This window comes from Thyridium curvatum (genome assembly GCF_004353045.1).
Source record: "Thyridium curvatum strain D216 chromosome Unknown NODE_69_length_225005_cov_99.022861, whole genome shotgun sequence".
Classification (NCBI taxonomy): Eukaryota; Fungi; Ascomycota; class Sordariomycetes; order Thyridiales; family Thyridiaceae; genus Thyridium; species Thyridium curvatum.
The window spans coordinates 468-24,784 of record NW_022156824.1 but is presented as its reverse complement, the minus strand read 5'-3'; the positions used below and the strand labels follow the sequence as shown (position 1 = coordinate 24,784).

Below are 24,317 nucleotides of genomic sequence, written 5' to 3'. Positions count from 1 at the left end.
CGTGAATCAATATCGAATGTCTTCCTCATTCACGACCTGTTGTCTGTGTATGTAGGTACTGACTGAGTAATGCCTTGATCAGGTATGGGAAAGTGCGGGTTTGGCGAGGTTATGGGGTCGGAGCCGGGGATGCTGGGGGCGATGTCGGGCACTGAAGATGGGTCGGTCGGGACCTGCTTAGCATGCCAACCCGGCGGCCTGCCCCACCCACACGCCCCTGTAAAACGGACAACAATGGACGGGCGACAACTCCGCCAAGCCCTCTCTACAACAACCAGCACTTTGTGGAGGACATCCATCATGCAACTTGGAGCTCATCTCGTCTCTTTCACGAGCATACGACAACAACAACTCCAAAAATAATACTTTGGTGTCACCAGACTTTCCCTTTGACCGTCCTGCCCCTTGTCTACGATGTAGGCTACAGACTAGGACGATGCTGTGCGGCGTGAACTGCAGCCTGCCGCGTTCCGGCCCTTGGATGCAACACCGGATGGACGAGATGGTTTCTCAGCCCCCTTGGCCATGCTTCGGGCAATGTGCCGTATCCGTCTCTGTTGCTTTGTCTGGTCGTCCAACCCGCAGCCCGCCTTGCATCTCAAAGCTGCGATGATCGTCGTTCCTGCCTGTCTCTAGACCTGTTTGCAGATGTAGATGCTGATGCCAAGCCGGCTCGCTGGGCGGCATCAGTGTTTGAAGTCGTTTTCCCCGACGAAAGAAAAAAAGCACTGACAGGGGCATCTAGGCGGCTATTTCCTGTGCTGGGAAGGACTGCTCTAAATCGACAATTTTTGGTTCGTTTGAATGTTTTCCCCTGGCCAAAGCCACGCAGTCTATCGTTCGACCCCTGCCTGGGACGCGTATTCGCCCATACTACCAATTCACCGCGGTCAAACGATGTTTCCTAGTTTTCCGTCTATCTGCAAGTATGCAATGTGAAATGGGAGTGGAATGGAATGGCCAACCGGGCGTCGGTGCTGGTCGGTACGTCGTGCGCTGCTCGCCTGGATGCCACTCCGGTGGACGCGGCTCGGCTGAAAGTAAAGATGTTGCTGCTAGTGTCTCGAAAGGGAGAAACACACGCTGCTGCTGGTGCGCCTAGACAAGGTCCGCGGGTATGTACGTGTGTAAGTGGGTGTGCGTGCGTACGTACAATAGGCATGCAGCTACTCACTCACTCACTCACACCCTCACGCTCACTCCACACGAAGTCTCTCGTTCACTCCTGCAGCACTCCTTCACTTGTCAGGGTAGCCTCCTGATTTTTCATCTCATGCTTTGCCCAACTCCCTTGTCCCCAACCCGGGTTTCCGTGACACCCTGCCAGGCTCTTCCGGACTTTTCCACTGCTCACTCTTCCATTTCACCTGCGTGACGACCGCAGAACCATATCTCCTACAATTCCTCCACATTCCGAACCCCACGATCTATCCGGGGAGAGAAATCCAAGGATCATCCTCATATACCTGGGCTACTAATAAGAGAACCCCCAAGCCCCCTCACTCTTGTCTTTCTGCCGGCACGTTTCGAATTCACCCAGTGACTGGCGACTCAAGCACCCTCCAGCACTAGACTCGTTTGCTTTTCACCCTTCCTTTTCCAGAACCCTTGGGCGGTTGATTACGGGTGCCGTCATTGCAGATTCACAGCTACCAACACCCCCCATTGCTCCGAGCACATCGACTTGCGAGCCATTCCAAGGCAGAACCACTTGTCTACATTGCTTCTTTTCTGTGGCAATGCTACTACGAACTTGGAAAACCTGTTTGCCTGAGGGTATCTAGCACGTTTTGTTCGTCTTGGAGGATAGAGGCAGGAAACAGGACCATCACTTTGGCTGCACGTTTCCTGTTTGCCGGCCAATCTCAAGCGAGCTCTTTCCAAGGCTCGCTCTCGAGTCGTGGTTTGGGTTTGAGGTTGCCGTAAAAGTCGATTTACATTTACCCTGTCACCCGAGCCAGTAATCAAGCAAGTCAGATCAACATGACTTCGCCGTCGATTGACGGCCATAGGCCCCCTTCGAGGACGGCAAGCTTCCAACGGATGCTGGATCTCGAAAAGAAGTACAAGGTAAATAAGAAATCCCAATTACCTTCAGGTATGCCCCAGCTCTTGAATTTCGGCTGATCTAACATCTCCCCGTTCACAGTTGGCAAGGCTTCAACGGACACACACTTCGCCAAGCACGGAATCCCAAGAGTCCATTCAGACCCGACCTCCTATCCAGGCACGTCGCCGAGATTCTCTTACGCATCAACAAGGCCAAATTATGCTTGATGCCGTGAGGAAAAACACTCCTTTTCCATCACTTTCTATCAAGATACCACCAGCAGATACCGGCAGCAAGAAGGAATCTGAACAGGCACTCTCGGACTACAAGACGGATGAAGTTGCAAATGAGTCTCGCGACAAAAGCGTGACGTTCTTGGCACCAGACGACGACGAAATCTCCATATCGGAGCAGTCTTCTATCTGCCACTCGCCAAGCTGGGAAGGCTGGGGACAACAGAAAAAGAAGAAGAAGGAGCAGGCCGAGCAACGCAAGCGGGACAAGGAGCAAGCAGAAAAAGACGTCCGGATAGCCAAGAAGAGGCTGGCGAACAGGCTCTCCAAGGCGCCTCCCCCACCGGATTCGCAGCCATTGACGGAGACACGGCCTGGCTTGCCTCGCTCAGCTTCTACCTCTATGGTTCGACAGAGTACCGACAGCAAATCTACCAACTCGTCCATCAGTTCGATGAAACCTCCGGCATCCACACAGACCTTCGTTCCCTACTGGGGTTTCGCCGTTACGAGCGCCGGTTTTGTCGGTGGCATTAGGTTGCATCAGCCAATGACTCTTCCTTTGAAGGCCCTGGAGCCAGCTTCAACCAAGGCCAAGATAGAGGAAGTTTCGGAGGTCAACAAGGATGGCGAAGGGCAGGAAACCGCGAGTGCGCGTCGTGATGCCAACGTCGCCGCAGCCAGAAAGGCTCAGCAGCCCACGACTGTGACCGACTCTCTGGACGAGGTCGATGCTCGCCCATCCATGCAAAAGTCACACACAATGGCAATGGAGCCAAAGTATGCCATTACGACGTCTTTAGAGTCACCACGCACTTTGACAATGCCGGACTCTCTTAGCAATGACACATCATATCCGCCCCCATCTTCAAGAAGTCGGATGTTGAGGCATATGCCTCCGGGTAACGTCGCGTTGTCCCAGCAGGATTCCCGACAAGCCCGGAGTGGTGAGATGGATGAAACATCGAGATTCGCCAAAGCACAGAACATGAAAAGCAGTCAGTCATCAAGAACGTATACAGCTATGGATGCCGCACAAGCAGGCGGAGACGTTGTTATGACGATGAATGACCGAGGTCGCCGACGCGGGAACTCAGCCAGTTATGTCCAGAATGCTCGGGACCGGAGTACCGAGCGCGCGATGGCTGGCTTGATGGACGAGGCCATGATGCCGATCATTCCCATGTTTCCCGATGTCAGCAAGGAGTCCAACAATTTACACCCCTCTCAGGGCAGAAAGCAGGGGCAGGGCAGGAGTATCCGTCCAGAAACTGGCTCGCGCGCAGCACCAGAATCACCAACGGGATCCGTGGATGGGACTCATGAGATGTCCAGTGAAGACTACTTCAATTTTGTCAACAATACATATGATCCGCCGGAGCTTGGCCTTAGTCCTCCACCAGCCAGCTTGTTTGCGTCTATCAAAGCAAAGATGAGCCGCCAAAGCTCATCATCGAGCTCCGCGCCTAGTACAATTCGGAGCTCCACAGAGAGGATCAAGACCTTCATGCACCCGCCCTCGAGATTGTCCAGTAGAAACTCTCCAGAGACGCAGGGCTCGCCGGATCATATCGAGACTGATGAGGTGTCTCCCATCAGCGAAGACTCACCCATCCCTGGAGGAGAAGATGCCTTGGAAACGCCTAGGCAGCCGCCTGTCTCGGCCGTTCTCAAAGAAGAACCTCGCCAGTCGCAGACTACTGCGAGACCTTCGGAAGGGTCCTCGACGTCTTCCTATCACGACGATTCATCTGTGCTCTCGTCTCCAGCTGGCACTCCCGATACCTCGCGTCCACAGTCGGCTAGGGGTGTATCGACAAGTCTCGAACCCGCCCAGCTTTCCGATATCAAAGATGGCGCCGTCACCCATGCGACCGATCAACTTCACCCTGCGACTCAGGTCCCAACGGAGCGCTCCTCGTCTAATACTCTTGTTCCTCGTCGGGACGATGAGGAAGAGGATATGACTGAACCTCCCATCGAACCTCGCTATATCACGACAAACCGACCTGCGACCCGGGATAAACCTTTAAGTCCTTTGGCAAGCCCGGGACTCAGACATCTTATGGATGAAGACTGGAGTCGGAGTCGGATGCCGCTCGATGTAGATGATGTCGCTTCCTCTCTCAGCAACGTAGCAAGCTCAGAGAGGCTCCAGTCTGCCCCAGCTATGCCTCACAATCCTACCCCTCAATATGATATGACTCTTGATGGGGACAGGACGTCCAGTCAGAGCAACTCAACCCGGAGCGAACCGCAGTCTCGAGCAGACAGCAGAGCATCAAATGGAAAGCAGGCGGAAGATTCGAAGTCACATCACAAGGAGAGGAAGCATCGCCACAAGGGAGAAAAGAAGCGCTCCTCCCGCGAAAAGGACATGGAGAGGCCCTCCTCATCCAGATCGCAACCACTTTTGACCGAAGAACCTGGTGCGACTGATGTGGATTTCCTCCCACCACTCAAGCACGAGCCTATCACCCACTCCAGGCCGCGATCCAGGGACGCCAACCTGGCCCTCCAGCCGGCGCAACTCGAGCGTGATGCCCGCGCCAAGACCAGGTCTCCTCTTACCGTGCCGACCGGCACCGAGTCCTCGGGCCGTAGCTCGCCCAGCGCAGCGTACCTGGCAGAAGCCCGGCGGACCGCGCCCACGGCGCCGTCATCCCAGGCGAGCAGCGCGTCGTCGCGCTCGCTGCCGAAGCCCGCAACGTCCAGCCCGGCCGTCACGGCCACCCGGCCCATCCTCCGCACGTCGACATCCTCGCCGGCGCCGGCAGTCACAGCGTCTAGGGCACCGCTGCCGCTGCCCCAGGCGCCCCTGCTATCGACCGCCGCTGGCGGCTCCGGCCCCGGCTCCGGCCACTCCACGCCGCCGTTTCGCGTGCCCGCGCAGGAGCCGGAGCAGCTCGCCCGGCCCATGGCCAAGATGCTGGTCGAGTGCTGCAGCTGCCGCTTCCTGCACGACATGCCGTCGCGCGTGTACGAGTGCATGGCGCAGCCCAACGCCGTGGTCACCGACCGCAGCCTCGGCGTCAGCGGCGCCATCACCACCATGGTCAAGTGCCCCTGGTGCGCGCACAACATGAGCACCCAGTGCTGCGCCGGCTACGCTGCCGTCGTGTACCTCAAGGAGAGGCTGCACTAGGGCTTGTTTCCATGTTTCCCGTTTGCCCTCCTTGGATGAGGCAGGCTCCGCGGACGATGCTGCTCAAGTCGCCTCGTCATTTGGGGAAAGGAAAGCCCTCCAGTGGCATATTTTTTGGTTTCCTCGCCGCTACGGACGAGGAGTTTTCTTAATTCACTCTTTTCCTTTGTGTCTCTCTGGCATCACGGATGAAAAAGCATTTGAAAGGTTGACTCGAAATGAAACATCCTGTGTTTTCTTAGAATGTTGTGTGTGTGTGTGTGATTCTTTTCTTCCCAAACTATTTGGCACCTTATGACGAACCAAAAATTGCATTTCGTATCTCTTGCATTCTTTTCTTCTTCGCTCGTTCAACCCCGAAACCATATTGGGGAATATTGAGTTGTTTGCATCGAGGAGTCTCCAAGAGGATTGCTGGGCACACTAGTAGAGATCTTATGCCTCCTTTCCGGGATTTTGAAAATGCGATGGAAATTGGGGAGAGAGGCGAGGGCAAGTTGACTTTAGTATATCCGCTGTACACAAAAGCCTTTGGTCTGGACTGCATATAGTACTACCTGTCTTTATCTAGAAGAATGTGGAATGATACACGGGTTCCCATTCAAATACAGACGGTCTTGTACAAGGTGATTTCATCTCAGGGGCCCTGGTCGTCTGTGAGGGCTTCCAACTTCACAATAAGTTGCTACGTTATTTAATTTATCGGTATGTATATATAGATATCTAGATATATACCATAGAGTCACCGTGTCTAACCTGCTGTAAGGACTGACTCCAGTTGTGGTATCTGTAAAAAGCAAATTCTGTAAACTCCAAGATGCCATACCCAAGAAACAATTTCAGAACGCCGCTCCGAGAAAATGCCTACCATTTAATCCGTGTATAGTCGTAAGTTTCCCTGTTCCCAAGAACGCCACCATACATGTCCAAGTAGAACAAAGACCAAGAAGAGAGATGGCATGGCACTCAACCACTCCATCCGTCCTAGGCATCACAAATGACCTCGCATCCCGCACTCGAAACCCCCGCCAAAATCACGAAGTATGCATATACCGGGCCTCCCACTGCAGGAAGTCGCCGAGGTCGTGGCCGAGGTTGTACCCCATGGGCACCACGTACCCTTCCCCGACGGTGCCCCTCCCCCTCGAGTTGCGGCTCCCTCCCTCGGAGCCGTGGATCATGACCAGATCCTGCATGGGGCTCATGGGCAGGCTGTCCTCGCTCCCCGCGGGGCTGGCACCGCTGTCGCCCCCGCGCTGCTGCCGCTGGCTCAAGTACGGCTTGGACCGGTCGTGGTGCCCCGGCAGCACCCAGTGCTTGATGCCGGCCGCGCCGGACCCGGTGGTGCGGTAGAACCGCTCCGGCTCGACGCTCAGCAGCTCGTCGTCGCCCGGCGACCACGAGTTGTTGCCCGGCGACAGCGAGGGGAGCTCGACCTCGAGGTCCACGGGGATGGGCAGGTTCTCCTCCCGGCGCCGCTCCTGCATCTCCTGCGGAGAGGCTGCGGCCGAGGTAGAGGAGGATGACGACGACGACGACGACGGGCTCGATGAAGAAGGGGGCGGCGATCCTCCCTGGCTGTACTGCGAGGTGGGCGAGCCGTCGTACGTCGGCGGCGGTGTCGGGGGTGGCGGCGACGTCTCCAGGCGTCCCGCGTGCGCGAAGCCGAGGGAGTGGAACCAGGCGGCCACGTCCTCGGCGACCTCGTCGTCCTCGGGGTCCGAGTTGGTAAAGTCGACGCCTCCGATGGCGACCTGGAAGGCGGTCCAGTCCAGGGTCTCGCCGTTGGACATGGCGAGCACGTCCTCGACGGCCGAGGCATCGAGCAGTGCGGCAATGTCGGATTTGGCCAGCCGGATCGGCCCGTGACGGTAGTCGGGTCGGGTGAGGGAGAAAGGAGTGGCGCCGAGGAAGAGAAATTCTTCTGTTTCCTTGGCGACAGTAACAGGCGGGTTGGTGCGTGATGTGGAGGAAGAGTTGGCCGACGGGGCGGCGGTGACTGGTATGGATGCTGGTTTAGTTTTGCCTTCCGGGGCGGTGACCTTGAGTTCCGGGATGGGAGAGAGATCCGCAGGATTTTTGTGCCGGGAGAGGAGGCGGAGGGGATTCTTGGCGGGTGGAGCGAGGAAAGGAATGTCCTTGAGCTTCATGTTCTCTTCAGGTAGGATACAATGCGTGTCCTGCTTGATAGGGGGCACAGGTGGTGCCTCCCGTTTCGGAGGTTCAGGCCTGTACTCAGATAGGCTCGCAGTTGACCTCTCAGCGACTGGTCCAAGACCGCTCAGCCTCACGCCGGCAGCTCCGATCCGTTGTGGCAAGTCCTGTAGATGAAACGGCTCAATCGGCGTTTCGCTTCCGTCTGTCTCGAGCGTTTGAGTCGTCTCGGCCGTCCGAGCCGTCTCGCTCGAGAGCCGAGCCTTGTCTGACAAGGCCTGAGAATTTCTCTTCTGCGTGATAGCCTGCAGCTGTTCCGGCGTGCGGATCTCGTCCACTTCGAGCCGATTGAACAGCCGCACGTTCAAAAGATCGGACACGTTTTCAGCCAGAGTCCACCTCGCAGTATGCTTGCTGGCTGTTGCCTTGGCTTTCGGAACTTCCAACCGGGACTTCTGCTTCTTCGATCCTTTCCTCTTTGGTTTCGAGACCGATGACTTGCGTCTAGGAGCACTTAGAACGACTGGACCTCCTCTAGGGTGCAGCTTGGGGGACGAGCTGGTCCTTCCTGCTGTCGGCGGCGGCGTTCGTGGTTGCGTGAAAGTTGGACTGACGACTATTTCCTGGTCGGAACTCTGCCTGGGCGAGAATATGGGCGCAGTGAGTGCCAGGCCAACTTCTTCAAAAGCCTTGTCAGTCTCGCGGATTAGCTGCTGGACATTTTCTGACACGTCATCCGAACGTCCAACACTAGGCGTCGTCCGTACTTGGCTATGGGGTGAAACTCGCCTCTCGAGTCTCAGGGACGTCGGAGGCGTTGCAGGTCTATCAGGTTGTATAGACAAAGCTTCTAGAAGATCCAGGGTTGACTGTGGGGGAGAAGGCGCCTTCATCATGGCATCGGCTACATGCTTGATTTGAATGGTCGTCGAACTGGACGACGCTGACCTCTGACGATACCCCAATGACGGCAACCGCGGTGATGACTGATCGTTGGATCCCACAGAGCGGAGCGAGGAAAGGCCGGGGCTCGTCTTTGCCGGAGGAACCGGTCTCGGTGATTGGCCACGTCCATGATGGTGCTCGCAAGAGCACAAAGAACTGGTTGACGAGTGTGGCGTGTCTGGGGGCAGCGGCAGCGGACTCGAGATGGAAACGCGGTGTATTGAGCCCGACCTGCGTATGACGATTGGCTTTGGTGGGCCGTTCTTTGTTTTCGAAGACCTTTTGGAGGCAGTCCAGTGACCCCCTTTTTGTTTCTTGCTGCCCCGATCTGCGTCCTTTTCTTTGTTTGCGGACCTGTTGACTCCATCGGCGTCACTGATATCGCTGAAGTCCAAGCCATCACTGTCGGTGTGGCGTTGAGGTATGAGACGCCGGACGTTAAACACAGATCTGGAGACCATGGTCGTGATTGTCGGTCGTCGTGCGGCAGAGCACCCGCACGGAAGAGAACTCCAGTTGGTGCCGGAGAGGGCTCCACCCCTTTACATGTATATGAGAAGCAGAACAAAGAAGTAGGCCTCGACGGAACTAGACTTCGAGTCGAAACGATGGCGAAACAAGCCCTCGATATCGGGCCCTTTGGTTTTGAAAGGGTCTAGACGCAAGAAGATACAAAACTACAAAGATAGGGAGGAGGGAGAAAGAGAGAGAGAAAGGAAAAGTGGTCACGGCCAGAGGATCCTTGAAACTGATCCAACAAACAGAAAGCAAGGGACATGAATGAGAGTTTGTGAGATGAAAGAGAGCATCAGAAAGCAACAGAACCGGCAGGTCTCCGCGTGGGCTGCAGATCGCAGGCATATTTGTTGGCTGCGAGAAAGCTCTCTGCCTGCCAGTGGTGCACCACCAACTTACACTAAGCATCCAGACATACAGATGCAAGAGCATGTCATGATGTGGAGGGGGGGCCAAGGGGGGGCTGGCTGTCCCGGAATGACCCCAGGAACATGGCCACCTAGATGAAGAAGAGCGCAGGAGAGTTGCACGAGCGTGGCACTGTCGTGCAAAGCAACCCTGCATGTCGTGCAGATGATGGTGCCGGAATAGTCAGCGAGAGACACATCTGCAGACCAACTCACCAATGGGCAGCTCTAGATCGCTCGGCCCAACGCAGCCTGCCTCGCAGGCTTGGCCAAGCCATTGAGAGGGCTGTTGGCGGCGATTGGCCGGCTGCGCAGTGCGGGTGGGAGAAGAAGAGGAGAAGAGACGAATAAGCCACCACATCAACGGGCGGGACATGATCTCTGCGCCGCTTGCCTGCTTACCCGGGATCTGCCCCTCGGGAGCTGGTATTTTTATCGCCATTGGGCCGTCACCTCCGGGCTTGTAGATGCGTAGATGCGAAGATGCTATTTCCCGCTTCTGCAGGGGTGGTGGCCCACGGGGGTCTTCCGTCTCTCAGCTCAGCGACGCAACGGAGGGTGGTAAGCCGATGACATTGGTGGCATGGCATGCCTACCCAAGCTACGCATACGACGCTGTCGATTATTTTGGCAGAGGGCGTATCCGAAAGTGGATGGCAAGCGACCAGAACAGATTAATCATGAGGATAACTTTGGAATAGCCGCCACTGCATTTCTAGATCGCTTGACCAACTCCCCAAGCGCAGCTACTGCCGAGCCCCCGGCCATTGATTGCTTTTGCTTGCTTGCATGCGGTGCACGCCGACCGTTGGAACTGGCCAACATGGTCGGGGTCGTGGTGTGCTGGGGGGATCATTGTCTTTCGTGACGAAAATGGGGCCAACAGCTGCAGTAAAGAGGGGTAGGACAAAAGCAATAGCACGGCCTATCCTCTGGAGAAGAAAAAGAAGCAAGCAACTAACTTCAGACGACAATCGTCCAATGAAAGAAGAGGGGAGCTGCAGGAAACCGAGGGCTTCTCGTGTTGGACAGGCCAACTGATCAATCCATCTCTTTTGTGCGAGGCGACTTGACGGCGAGCTGCAGAAGACGAGAAGGCCAGAAGACATGATTGCACCTATCCCATGCGGTTCCGGTCTCTCTGTCGCCCAGGGCAAAGGACCTCGGCCGGGATGGCAGTCTCAGCTCGTTGGTCTTTGTGTCGAGAGATAAACCTGTCTCGGATGTAACGGCCAGCCGAATACGACAACTGAGCCGTCCAGCCACAGCATCTTCCCGTGCCCATGATGCTGTGCCGTGCAATCCGTCATCGGCTGCAGTCAGTCGACAAAGAGCCATGGCACTGGGAGAGGAGGTTCCTTGGAAAGACCAGGCCCATCGACAGAGAGCGTCGTGTACAAGGAGTATGGATCAGCGGGCTGTTTGCTTGATCGCACGGACATGTCAAGGATCAAGGCCAACGACCTGGAGTGGAGCCGGGTTCTCCAGCAGGGTGTGACAGTTACACAGGAACCAGCACAGAGATTGTGTACCAGCGGGCATTGCCAGCAGGGCTTGGTGACAGAGAATTCTGAGACTCGAGTCATTTGATGCGAAGCCCTCTTCGCCCTGGCAAAGCCAGTCCACGTGCTCTCCTCGTCAATCCTGGGACTTCTTTGTTCACTCTCGATGAGGGGGATCCATGACGTTCATGATCCTGGTAAGTAACCTGTGTACAGGTGAGATCAGATAGATAAGGTGCCAACATCGGATGAGAGGGCTATGCTTGCAGTCACGCCCCCCAATGATGCGTGTGACTTGGCATGCTTGTGTGGTAAGGTCAGACGAGAACGATGAGAGGCAGCCATTCAGGACTGCTCAATCTGGGCGAGGCAGAGAGACTGGAAAGAACTAAAAGAACCGAGGTTTTGCTTCGATTGCTTGTTTTCGATTAGGGCCACTCACTGGAAAGGAGAGGGGAGGTTGAGTCACGGTCCGAACGAAGCTATCCGGCACTCTGGGAAGCTGCGTCTGGGCCCGAGACTGTCTCATGCTGGATGGGATGTCTGTCCTCACACAAGCATGGGGGACCAGGCAGGCTCAGATCCGTTGGTGTTGGTGACTGGCGGGAGATCTCCAACTACGGCAGATCGTCTGATGCAGTGCCCCTTACGGCTAGGCACTAGCCTTCTGTGCAGGCCTACTCCAGGGGGCGGCGAACTGCATTTACAGTGGAGAGCATCGACGAATGCTGGGGGCCGTTTCTTCACAAGCAGCCGACTCAACCAACGTCGAAGCTGCCCGGAGCTGACGCCCCAACCAGACTCGTTATGCAGTGTCCAACCTTTGTCCGAGACGGTACCTTATTTTCGAGCTGGACGGGATGGAAGTGCCTGCATTAGTGTGCCGAGGACACTGTTGTTGGTGCAGAGCTGTCAAGGAGTCCAATCGCACACTTACAAGATCGGGATGACAGCTATCACAACTGCCGTCCACGGCGCTCTAGCACTCTAGCTCCAGCCATCTAACTACCTAGGCACACGCTTGACTTCTTCTGGTCCGTGGCCCGCGTCCGCCCTCTTGACAGCTCTGAAACATCCAACCCTATCGAGAGTTCTGACTCGGTCGTAGCTCCGGATGAGAAGCAAGCTAAGCCGAGCCTAGGCCGCCCTTCTCCATGGCAGAGCCTTTTCGGTTGACTGCCCGCATACATGCTGGGGAGAAGCGGCTCTGTCGATTTTCAGTCAGCCTTGCTCGATGATGGTTGCGATTGCCGAGTTCTCACACCACCAAGCCTCTCGCCCCCGAGACGAGATGAGATGAAACGAAGCGAAACGCCGTCAGGAGCCACACACAACCTTTTGCACGCTGTCTAAGCACAATCGCCTTGTTACTCAGACATGACTGTCCTATGGTAGTGCGATGGGCAGGCACTCCAACAGATGTCCTCTAACCAACACAGCTCCTGCAGATCGACCGGGTTGTAGACCTTGATAGAGCCTTCCACCGACACTCGGCCCACTGTTTCATCAGATAGAGGAGCAGCGGATGGATATGTTATCTGTGATACCAACCATCCACGAGCGCAAGCTTCGCAAGTGAGGTGGGTAGGTAGCGGGTGGTTTTAGGTTTCAGCGGCACTCGCTCACCGACGTTGGTATATGCGATCACGAATGAAGGGCGATTCCTTGTCCATCAGACTACATTGCCGCCTAAGGGACGCCTCCTCATCATTCGCCAATCTGTCTGCAAAAGCCACACCCACGTCCTGTCCTGGGCTTACCCCAGAGCCAGGCGTGGCTTTCTTTGTCCCGTCCAGTCTGACGGCGGTTTGCCCCAATGTGGACAGGCGCGGCTGTTCTACCAGATCATGACAATGCTTCCCGTTGCACAGCACGATTCGCACATGGAGATGTCGCCGGCACCATCAGAGGCCCTCGGAGGATACAAGCGACTGGGGGGGGGAGGGTAGTAAGTAAGCCCGACCGAGCTTGGTGTTGCAGGCTTAGCACAATCGCGACACGGGACCTGCATCTCGGTACCGTAGCATTCACTTACACCAAAATAGCACGGTCGTCGATCTGCTTTGCTGCATGCGCATTGTTAAGCGCCTTTGCCGAATGTCGCACAGGACAAGGTCAGTACATAGACGAGGGCAATACCAAAAAAAAAAAAGTCACTCGCTTGACGGATAAAGCCTTCCCGGGGTCGTCATCATCAACAAAATACGCTCTCTATTGCGAGATTGAGCTTTGTATGACAGAAGCGTATATATTAGACAGGCCAAGCGGAAGGAGATCGAAATAGCCGACTTAGACGCGGACGTGAAATTCATACGCCGGAGGGACAGGGATGGTCCCTGGGAACCAGCCAGTGTGCTCCGTACCAACATGCAATGCCTTTTCCCCCGCAAAAGAGCATCAAGTTGCAAAAGCTCCGGTGATGGGCTTAGCCTCCTTTTCCTTGTCTTTTGAGTTCGGAGCTAAACGCCGGGCGGATCGAAACTGAATTAGGGCTCGGAAGGTATGGCACGGGAATAGGAAGCGAAGTTTATTTTTTTCTTACTAGGCTGCCTAGTCATTTCCCCGGTCCTCCTTCGAGCACCTTTGTCATCGCACATTGTAGGCTTGACGTAGGCTTGCCCAAAAGTGCTTTAGACTTGTTCCCGGCCCGACAATACCATCCGACAAAACATGAGTTTGTCTTGGTAGTCCATGACCATCACACTACCAGGCAGTTGCCCGTCAGAAAGGACCACTCTCATGCTGAGTCAACTCAGAAATTTCACGTCGAGAAAGGTGTAAGACGATATGTACGTGATTTTGAAGTATTGTGTGGGCCAAAAAGAGCCCTGTTCAATTGTTGTGTTGTGACTATCTTGGTTGGTTATGTTTGATGACCCCCAGATATGTGATTGTCGATCGTCGACTGTCATTAAATATGCATATGAGGAGCTCGAATCAGATCGAGAAAGCCTCCTCGTTCATGTCCCAAGTAAAACGCCTCGAGCTGCACTAGCTCGACCAACTCCGTGATGCCCAAAATTCCAAATGAACCGCGTGAAAAGTCGCGGGCCGATTCCCAAAACAAATGAAGATGCCGAATCCCAATGCCGGTGGTCATGATTTCGCCGCAAAGCGGCTAAACGTCGGTTCGCTCAGTGTGCAGAGCAATCTCATAATGTCGAGAGTAGTGTCATGATAAGAGTGCGAGTCATGATGGTGAGGACTCGTCTTTTGCTGAGGGTGCAAGAGAGATTGTAAAATATCTCCAGGACGGAGAAGAACTTTCACAATATCTCATTGGCTTCCCGGATGTGCTTTGGTGTTGCCGTTGCCAGGAAGCCGGCGGCAGCCTGCGTCGGGACGTGGCGATACCTCTTCTCAGCGGGTTCCGCAGTATCGAGGACGACCTCTGGCTCTGGCCTCCAGTAGTTGGTCAGGCGGGAGAATATCGACCTGAGCCTTGGTGCAACTTCCTCGGTGGCGGCATGGTGTTGTATGTTGTAGTAGCCACGCATCTTGATATGTGATGAGAGCAGTGTTGGTGTAGAGTGGGTATTGATGGGTTGTTTAGAGACTTATAGCTGTTTTCGACAATGAGGCAGCTATTCTCGGTGCTCTGGCAACCTTTTGATGTAAACGGCAAGTGTTTGAGGTGTGTCTTGGAAGTTCAATGGGAAGAAAGAAGATCTGCATCTCAGAGGAGGAGGGGATTCTAAGGGTTTAAGAACGCGAAGGGATGAGTGTCATGTGTAGGCAGGGGCTGCCCAAGCGCGATGAGGCTCATGTCTCTACATTCCTCAACACCAAGACCACGGGTTGTACCACTCAGCATTCCAGTCTTTGAGACACGACCCAGACGGTGTCCAGAGAACCCCTCACAACTCCACCAACGGACACTCGTCCGAGGCGAGAGTCTCTGCGAGACTCGTACAGAAACCTCTCGGTGAGTTACCTCTGGCCCCTCTCTCTCCGCACAAAGGATACTCTAGGCCACGGTCTTGTCTCACTGTACGATTAAGTAGCACGCCACTCGGAAACCGTCAACCTTAGGTTACGATCGCGTGTAGATGGGCCACAGATTTTGGCATGACCGAAGGACCTCCTCATCCTTGCCCGATGCGGCAAGGGAAGATGGAGACGCTCCAAATCGCCTCTCTCGTCATCAGGCCTGGTGAAGGACTGAGCAGCGGTACAGAGTTGAGGGATGTGAGACACCAGGACCACGCCAAGTGGCCCTAAGCCGCGACTCGGTCGTTTGGACCTGACAGCACAAAGAGCCTGACTGCCCTTGACGTTTAGCGCACTTGCGCCGGGGCGGGCCAAAGGTGTTCCGGGCCCTCGCAAGTGAGACATCGCCTTGGGCCAGCCAGGACGGTGTGAACTTTCCTGTTCAGTGACACTCATGCTTATCTCATGACAAGCGAGCTCTTGTGGCGTGCTGGTTCCGCTGCCGTCTGTTCCTGGCGGAGTTTTCTTGGCAGCAAGCGCAAGATGCTTCAGCTCAGCTGTGTTGCTCCGTATCGCCACTCCTCTAGAGTGGCGATATACTGGCCTCGCCGCAAACACCGGACAAAGACCGCATATAACGCAGACAGTATTAGACACCGTCTCGCGAACATGTTTATCGGGAATAAATCGAGTAAAACATTGCGTGTACATTCTCGTGTGTTTGATGCAGGGAGAGGGATGGCACGTTGAAGAATGCAATAGGCAGGCAAGAGTTCCCACCTGTCAAGGGATCACCTGCATAAGCGCCACCCTTGCGGGTGGACTTTTGTGCCCCTTTTGAACACCACTTCTCCCTCTGCCCACGTACAAATACCAAAGGGCATCTTCACCGCCCGCCCGTATTTGACGTTACCAAGATAGGCCAAGGTGCGAAGCTCAAACGGGCTTAGTTGCCGATGGGTTCCGCGATGACGACGCAACCGGACCCTTCCCAGTGACTACCAGTTACGTTGGTAGGGGGTCGGGGTCAGGGCACAGTGCCGCACATGCCATCATAGACGCACGTCAGCCCAGGGACAACTTGATAGCAGTACACAGCATTGGCCAGGTCTGCCAGTTGATAGAAGATGCGGTGGACTCGGTCGAAGACCTGTTGTGTTATGCAAGAATTTGAGGGCCGGATTCATTCCCAGGATGCAAGGACTGGCACGTAGAACTCTACCATTGATATATCCATCTTGTTATCACTCATCACCTTCGCCTCCTGTCTCGTCGTCTTCGTCATCCTCGTGAGTGACATACGGCACAAAGGTAAAGTGCAGCCAGTGTATGCCCCCTCCCTCCGTCTCTACCATGAACTGCAGACTGAGTACTCCTTGGCTGTCGCCGCGAAGACTCACCTTGGAGGCAATCCGCATTGCTTCGCTGGCTGACTTGATCATGTCGAACTTGAAGCTTTGTGCCCAGCGATCGTGGACTACAAAGGTTTCCAAAAGGTCTCTGCCCTTGGAAAAGTCCACGCTGGAGCTGCCCAGAGGGCCATTACTCGACAGTCGCAAGTATGGCTCATTTCTCGTTGCCACAATGGTTAGTCGTGTTGGCGAAGTGGGTGCCATCTCGGCAAGGGCGTCCAGAAGCCATCTTGACTGCATGATGATCTTGAACGATAGCTCATCTCTGTCGAAGGGGATCTGCTCAGGCGACTCGGGCAGATAGGTGACGAGGTTGCAGGTTGTATTCACGCCCGTCTCCTCCAGTAGGATACTGAAAGGCTCCCCTTCCTGGGCATAGGACAGGCTGCACGTCCCTGACATGCCCAAAGTTTGATTCGAGAAGGCTCCGGCACGGTAATTGCGCAGGTTGCTTCGATACGGGTCTGTATCCGCCTTGGCCTGGCGGGCTGCAGCGTCTGTTGCACCAAAAATCTGCAGCGTCTCCAAAAGTGCGGGTAGAGAGATCTGAAAACTGGGCAGGCTGGGGTCTTCAGCTCCTTCAGGAGCCGGAAGATTGAGAGAGTATGTGGTAAATAGGGACTTGTTCAGAGAAGCCACGCCTACAGATCGGGTTACTACACTACATTACGCAAGGAGAACACTTGAAAATCAGACCGCATTCGTTCTTACCTTGCATAACTCGAGCATGATCGGCGATGAACTTGATGCCGTCCTCGTCAATCTCGACATGAATCTTGTTTGAGAAGCTGATGGCTCGGAGCAGCTGATGGAGGGGCTTCGTCGAGCTTGCCACAGCCCGGAACAAGGGGGTAGATGCAGTGCTCGTGGACACCATCGCGGGTTTTTTTTTGGGACGAGGTCGTAGAGGGACAGGATCGGGATATTATCAAAAGGTGCGCGTCGGGGATTCGGAAACAGTGCCTCCAAGCGAGGCCGCCGGTCTTTTCTTCTTTTCTATGGTACAAGTAGTCTGCGCGGGGCCAGACTGATAGCACTTGTTCGGGTATCTCAGACGTAGACTCCAACTGCACAGAACATATAGACAACGCCGAAGCTAGATGTGAGTCAGCGAAAAGATCGGTGAAAGGAAAACTGCAACATGGGGGTTTGACGTACGCGAGTGCCAGTGACGCTGGAATGCCTAGCACCAAGATGTTGGAAAAGGAACGGTCTGTTGCCAACGCGTCAGTTTCCAACATTGTTGACTACAATAAAGTCTTGGTCTTACTCAACGCAAAGCCTCCAGTAAGCATCAATCCCAGAACGACAAGGATGAACGCGACAGAGAATTGGCTTCCTTTGCCCACTGTAGGGAGGAAGGGAGTGCCAGCCGCTGCTTGCCAGATCTCGTGCAGTGATGAATCCATGGGCTGAGGAGAAAGAATAGCTGCGTGGGTCGCTGTTCTCAGAAGAGTTGTTCGCACAGAGATTGATCTTGCCGGTAGGGTCGGGGTATGGTCAATTGGTATCGCCAAAGAAAGACGATTGTTGAGGGGTGTTTAAAGCAAGCTGGCTTGGTCTAGAATAGCTCCCTTCCAGATTGGAGCTTCGTGGCAGCCAGCACTTGAGGCATCTGTAAGTAAAAGGTGGCTCCTTCCCAAACACTTCTCAAAGGGGACTAGCTCATTTGCCCCCGGTCCAGACACGGTACCACACCAACCCCCACTAAATCACGTGCATGGGCAACTGCCACGACCTGCATGGCGGATTCCCGGGATTGACCCGCTCTTCGCCTCGACCCCAGACTTGCGCTTCGCGACCAGTTTCACCCCCCTCCGGAGACACGTCATAACATATACAAGGCATCAAGATGACGACGGAGAGTAAGTGCCCTACTTGCTACTGCTATAGCTGCGCGTCGCGACATGCTGACAAGTCATCCCCAGGCGTGAAACGGAAGGCGAGCGAGGAGCCGTCGTCGCCCTCCGCGGCGAAGCGTCTCAAGAATGAGGCGGGCGAGCCCGAAAAGAAACCGGTGATGAAGCCCATCCCGTTTCCCGAGAAGGTAAGCCAGCACGCGGCCTTCCAGAGCGCGCTTTGATACTTGTTACTCCCACTATTGCGTGGTTTGTGTGTTTCAGCACCGTTGGTTTGGTTTGCTGACGCGCGCATTATCCAGCCGGCTGTTATCGAGGAGCGCAACGGCGAGATTGAGTTCCGGGTAGTCAACAACGACAACGAACGCGAGAGCCTCATCATCCTGACAGGTCTCAAATGTATTTTCCAAAAGCAACTGCCAAAGATGCCCAAGGACTACATCGCACGTCTGGTGTACGACCGCACCCACCTGTCCATCGCGATCGTCAAGAAGCCCCTCGAGGTGGTTGGCGGCATCACATACCGGCCCTTCAAGGGTCGCCAATTCGCCGAAATTGTTTTTTGCGCCATCTCCTCGGATCAACAAGTCAAGGGGTACGGCGCGCATCTCATGTCCCATCTGAAAGACTACGTAAAAGCCACATCCGATGTGATGCACTTTCTTACCTATGCGGACAACTATGCGATTGGGTACTTCAAGAAGCAAGGGTTTACAAAGGAAATCACGCTTCCAAAGTCGGTATGGATGGGTTATATCAAGGACTACGAGGGCGGAACCATCATGCAGTGCAGCATGCTGCCCAAGATACGATATCTGGAGATGGGACGCATGCTTCTTAAGCAAAAGGAATGTGTCCACGCCAAGATACGCGCTTATTCAAAGTCTCACGTCGTCCATCAACCGCCTAAGCAGTGGAAGACGGGCAACGTGGAGCCGATCGACCCCCTGTCAATAGAGGCCATCCGGGCCTCTGGGTGGTCGCCCGACATGGACGAGCTCGCCCGGCAGCCGCGCCACGGGCCCAACTACAACCAGCTGCTGCACCTGCTCAACGACCTGCAAAACCACCAGAGCGCCTGGCCGTTCCTGGTGCCCGTCAACAAGGACGACGTGGCCGATTACTACGAGGTCATCAAGGAGCCCATGGACCTCAGCACCATGGAATCCAAGCTTGAGGCCGACCAGTACGCCACGCCCGAGGACTTCATCCGCGATGCGAAGCTCATCTACGACAACTGCCGTAAATACAACAACGAGAGCACGCCGTACGCCAAGAGCGCAAACAAGCTGGAAAAGTACATGTGGCAGCAGATCAAGGCCATCCCAGAGTGGTCGCACCTTGAGCCCTAGAAGTTCTCCACGGTGCAGGTACTTTCCATGCCCAGTGCAGCTTCGGGGCGTTTCGAGGATGTTGTTAACCCTTGCCGTTTTAGTAGCCAGCATTGCATTTGAGTTATATAGATACTTCGGGGCGTAGCATAGGGTCGGCTTTCTTTTGGATTTTAGGTATAGCGCAAGGATTCGGAGTTGGTCTGGGGTTTGCATGGTTGGGCGACATGACATACATGATTACAAGTTTTGATACCTCCATCCTCCACCCATGTCGTTCAGATATGGAAGGGGATTTGTCACCCCAATCAGTGGCACCTGTGTGAATCACAACAATTCTTTCAAAGCAAATGATCCAAACCATCAAGACGTGAGGTTTCACAATGCATCGTGTTAACTTCGCTTCGGGAGTATGACGCTGTACCTCTAAGACACATTCCGGACCGACACACATCAGAAACGTAGCAAAACACATTCCAACCCAGGATAGATCCATGCCCAACGCTATCATTTTGTGTCGTAGAGAGAAAAAAAAAGTATGACATTCGAGGTACTTATGAAAGAAAAGCAAAAGCAAACGCTCCGTGGTGAACTCCGGGGTGTGGGTTGGTCGTCGAGAGACTTTTGGCAAGACAAGCGAGTGTTTGTAAGTCGGAAGGGAGAGGGGAGGCCCCGAGAAACAGGAATATCTGCCCGTATCATGGAGACCAGTCTCCGACGAGGTGATGGAAAGTCGTGAGGGTATATAATCGAGAAATGAATCGGGGCCAGAAGAGGCTGTTCGCTCTGCTTCCTAGGCTCCAGGCGCCTCGGCCGCACGCGGGGCAAGGACGTCGTCAGGCCCGGCCTGAGCCAGTCGGCGTCCGCTGTACTGGGCCCAGCGCGTTCTGGGGGTGTGTTGCTGGCTCAGGGGGCTCGGCTGCGCGGGCCTGGAGGACGAGCCGGACGCTGACGGCGCCGATGGCTGCTGTTGCCGCAGCTGCTGGTGGAGCTCCGTGTCGAGGCTCCGCCGCAGCATGTCGTGCAGGAAATCCGGCACCTCGTGCCACTGGCCGTTGCGAGCCGCCTCGACGATCCGCGGAGGGAAAATCTCCTCTGGGCTCATGGGCGCGTCGCGCTGGGACAGCTGGGCAATCTGGTCTGCCACGAGGGGGAACTCCCCCGTCTCCATGGCGTACTTGAGCCACTGCTCCCAGTCCTCGTCGAGGGGCTGGGATGTGTCGCCCGCATTGTGTGCCGCCACCCGCTCTCTGAGGCGCTGGTTCAGCTCCACGCCGATGCTCTCCAGCTCCTCGTCGCTCTCGTACGGCTCATCCATGGCCTCGTCTCCGTCACCGTCCTGCGCCTCCGTCTCGTCCGTCTGCTCGCGCGGGCTCTGGCTGACCGGGCGTTGCTCCGGGGCCACCCATGGAGGAATGCCGTCTGCGCCGGTGTCCCTGATGGCGAAGCCCTGCTCCTTCTCGAACCGCTCTTTCGCCCACCTCGTGCCTTCCCACTTGGTCAGACCGGCGATTTCAGAGGGCGTCAGGCGAAGCGCGTCGAAAGCCCGGAAGAGGCGCCTATGCCATGGCCAGCGGCTCAGGCGCACGCGGTGTGTGGGGTGGCAGTAGTCAAGGCCTGGGTACTTGGCCTCGTGAGTGTCGATGTGGCCGTAGAAGGCCTGGACCTCTTGACGGACTTCGTAGATGAGGTATCTGGTCAAGACGGCAGGGAAGTTGGGGGGGTCCGACGGCTTACGCCGAGGAAACATGTACTCGAAGACGAGATCTGCGACAGGTCTGCCCTTCATTGTGTAGTCCTTGTCATGAATCAGGTACCATAAGAGGTATAAGATTGCGATCTCGCGGTCGTACAGGCCAGAGACCAACCGATGCCTCTTTTGAGATATTCCAGGGCCGTCCTTGGGTTGATATGTGGCTAGCTTGACGCAGCGGTATCGGAAATGTGGCTCTGGCAACAACAACAAAGGCTTGGGTCTCGCCCTTTGTCTGCAGACGGATATGTGCGACGCGCAAGACACGAGGACTGCAGTGAAAGGATACAATTATCGATCGTGACGAGGGGTGACGAGGCTGGTATTTATGGCGACGTGAGTGATCCTGCTGGCTCGGCGATTCCGTTACTGGCTAGGGTCGGTCACAGGTGTAGGGTAGATCGTCCGGTCTGGAGGAGTGAATCGCACAGGGTCGGTCTAGTCTGGCACTTGCTTGGAGAGGTGCGAGCAGCGTTTTGTCAAGGAGTATTTCAAGGTGGTCCGGCAGTGGTTACTGAGAGGGTGCGTTTCGAGGAAGAGAGGTGTCGGGGAGAGAAAGAGAAGGGATCACGGAAGGGAAGATTCGGAGAGGGATGTCAGAGGGTGGTGGGACAAAGGCGACTTCAAGTACGGTAAGTAATGTACTCTATGGATCATCTGTCTGAAGCAGTGGTGGACTTGGTAGTGGGAAATGGCCCGCGTAGCCCGCCCTGAGAACCACCTGGAAGACTGGGCACACGCCTCCAGAGGGCTTCGAAGAACCAGCCCGCCGGCCACTCTCCCCAGGCCGGCACGTCCCTTACCCACGAACCGAACGGCGTGTTACCCACCTCGAACAGTCGCACAGCGCCTTGATTGATTTGTTTGCAGGTGCCTGGCATGGATGATGGGTGGATGGGTGGATGGGTGGATGGGGGATGGGGGATGGGCTCCCACGCTGGGCCATGCATCATCAGTGCCAACCACTGGGTGTACTTTGTATTTTAGTTGCATATGGATGCACCAACCCAGATTCTAGCCATTGCGATATCGCCCGGAGACAGTTGGAATCCACATCCATGGATGGACGGGTCTGAACGGCCAGGAATGTCCCCGGAACCCCTGATGCCAGTGGCTAGTCCGCACACTAATTTGCGGGTTCACGGGGTCTCCCCCCCCTCCTAGTACCCCTAGCACGCCATCTTTTCCAGGCAGGGTATCGGGGATGTACCACCTTAGTGAACTCAGCAAGATCGATCAATACTGTGCCTCTCGGGTCGGGCTGTGTGTTTGGAGTACCTAGTGAATTTACTCACGTTGCACTTGTCAGATCCGTTCTTGTCAACTTGACACCAGCATCGGTCGATGCGATGGGGGAACACCGTCTTGCGCCGTCGCCCGTGGAGATGTGTGCAAAGTGTGTCACTCATGTCTTCAGGTATGAAGTTTGATATGTGACTGACCGTGCTTTGACATACATACACACACACACACACACACACACATACATACATACCAACATGCTCTGTAACTTTACCAAACTCTCCTGACTACCGGTAGGGACGGAGGGACGAGACCCTTGCAAGGTTACATATCACCAAACAACCTTGGTAGCGGTACTGGACCTGTGGTGGCCCTCCTGCGACTTGAGCCATCCATCACACATACCCGGACGGATAGCAGCCCCGCGTGTACCTACGCTTTCTTCCGCATAATGATACGTCGGCTTCCTTGCTCGGCTGTCGACAGACGGAGCGCCTATCTTTTGGATGCACTTGGTCATTGAATAACGGTGCATAGTTACAAGTACAAGAAGAGCAAAAGGAAGGATCATGGTCTCTGCCAACCTGGATCGAATCATCGAGAGTGCTGTGCCTGAATCCTTACTAGCCTTTCCCGGAAAGCCAACAATTGAGACGACTACGAATCATGAACAAAGCGCCGAGCTGTGACCACTCACATTCAGGCGTCTCTCGAGAACCAAGATCACCAACAGCGCGCTCTGCACTGGCCATTCATTGCTGCTCCTTCAGCTCCCATGCCGGCGCATGGGCGCCAACCTGACAGCCACACACACGCCCCTCTCCAACATGGCAAACGATGAACCCCCAAGATGGCTCTCCCTCCGCTTTCAGAATGAGACACTTGCCCGCAAGGCGACTTGTAATACGGGCCAGGCAGGCTCTTCCGATCATGATCATGGCACAATGTCAGCCATCCCGCCAGGTGAGCTTCCTTCCGTGGCCTCGGCCTCTCCATGGCCAGCCACGTCCATGACCCCGGCACTGTCGTGGCCGCAAAACCGGACGAGCGATCCTGAGCTATTTGCAATGCGTCTGCCAGGCCTAGCAGCCAGACCCCGTAAGCACGCAGCTAGCGAGATCAGACATTCGTGTTGATAGGCCAAAGGCCACTCTCTACCTCTACACGATGCCACCTCGGACAGAGTCCCGTGGGCGGGCCGGCCACTTTTCTCTCCCAAGCGTCACGCGGGAGTTGAGCATTTCGGCTGGGGGAAAGAAAAAACCGCTCGTACCGGGCTCCAACTCCGACCTCCTCACTCCTCCCCTCCCCACTCGTCAAATTACATTATGGAGGAGCCCTTGGGCCCACGGCACCGGACGCGCGCAGGATGGCCACGCCCAATAAGCTTAGATAAACCCCCGAGCGGCCCTCTGAAGCGGCCCGGCCGCCACCCGGCCGCATGTGCGGCGGCCCACAGACCGCCTGGCGAGCAGGGCTATTCCGGGCATCCGAGTGGCTGGCGCCTCCTTTCCGTGCCAATATCACGGGGCTGGCTCGTCGACCCGGCCGCTCTGGCCGGCCCGTTTGCTCATCTCGGTAGCCCGTCACCAGCGAGGATTTGCAAATTGGATAGAGCGCCGGGCCTTGCGTACAATGTGGTGGTAATAAGACGGTTTGACGGCGTGAACACCCCACAGCAGGTGGACGGATGCCAAGTAGGATCGGCTCTCAGCCACCAACCGCCATCGCTACGCGGCGCTAGATGCAGACCGTCGAGTAGACCAGGATGCCTGTCATGATAGAGAGTAAGCAATCCTTGCAGGAACGGCCGAAGGAGCCCATGTCTTGATGGAGCA

At 55.6% G+C, this 24,317-nt stretch overlaps 5 protein-coding genes across 5 annotated transcripts; 2 read left to right on the top strand and 3 right to left on the bottom strand.

Annotated features, from left to right (window-relative positions):
• Positions 1-1,983: 1,983 nt before the first annotated feature.
• E0L32_009466 (uncharacterized protein) lies at positions 1,984-5,428 on the top strand (the record flags this gene model as incomplete). The annotated part of the gene is made up of 2 exons (XM_031144434.1): positions 1,984-2,070; positions 2,150-5,428. The coding sequence occupies 2 exons, from the start codon at positions 1,984-1,986 to the stop codon at positions 5,426-5,428; spliced, it is 3,366 nt and encodes a 1,121-aa protein (XP_030990985.1).
• A 1,034-nt stretch (positions 5,429-6,462) lies between these two features.
• E0L32_009465 (uncharacterized protein) lies at positions 6,463-8,475 on the bottom strand (the record flags this gene model as incomplete). The annotated part of the gene is made up of 1 exon (XM_031144433.1): positions 6,463-8,475. The coding sequence occupies one exon, from the start codon at positions 8,473-8,475 to the stop codon at positions 6,463-6,465; it is 2,013 nt and encodes a 670-aa protein (XP_030990984.1).
• A 7,651-nt stretch (positions 8,476-16,126) lies between these two features.
• On the bottom strand, positions 16,127-17,171 carry E0L32_009464 (uncharacterized protein; the record flags this gene model as incomplete). The annotated part of the gene is made up of 2 exons (XM_031144431.1): positions 16,127-16,935; positions 17,006-17,171. 2 exons carry the CDS (start codon positions 17,169-17,171, stop codon positions 16,127-16,129), a joined length of 975 nt encoding a protein of 324 aa, XP_030990983.1.
• A 975-nt stretch (positions 17,172-18,146) lies between these two features.
• Positions 18,147-19,505, top strand: E0L32_009463 (uncharacterized protein; the record flags this gene model as incomplete). The annotated part of the gene is made up of 3 exons (XM_031144430.1): positions 18,147-18,159; positions 18,223-18,341; positions 18,456-19,505. The coding sequence occupies 3 exons, from the start codon at positions 18,147-18,149 to the stop codon at positions 19,503-19,505; spliced, it is 1,182 nt and encodes a 393-aa protein (XP_030990982.1).
• Positions 19,506-20,277: 772 nt separating this feature from the next.
• E0L32_009462 (uncharacterized protein) lies at positions 20,278-21,273 on the bottom strand (the record flags this gene model as incomplete). The annotated part of the gene is made up of 1 exon (XM_031144429.1): positions 20,278-21,273. One exon carries the CDS (start codon positions 21,271-21,273, stop codon positions 20,278-20,280), a length of 996 nt encoding a protein of 331 aa, XP_030990981.1.
• Positions 21,274-24,317: the final 3,044 nt, after the last annotated feature.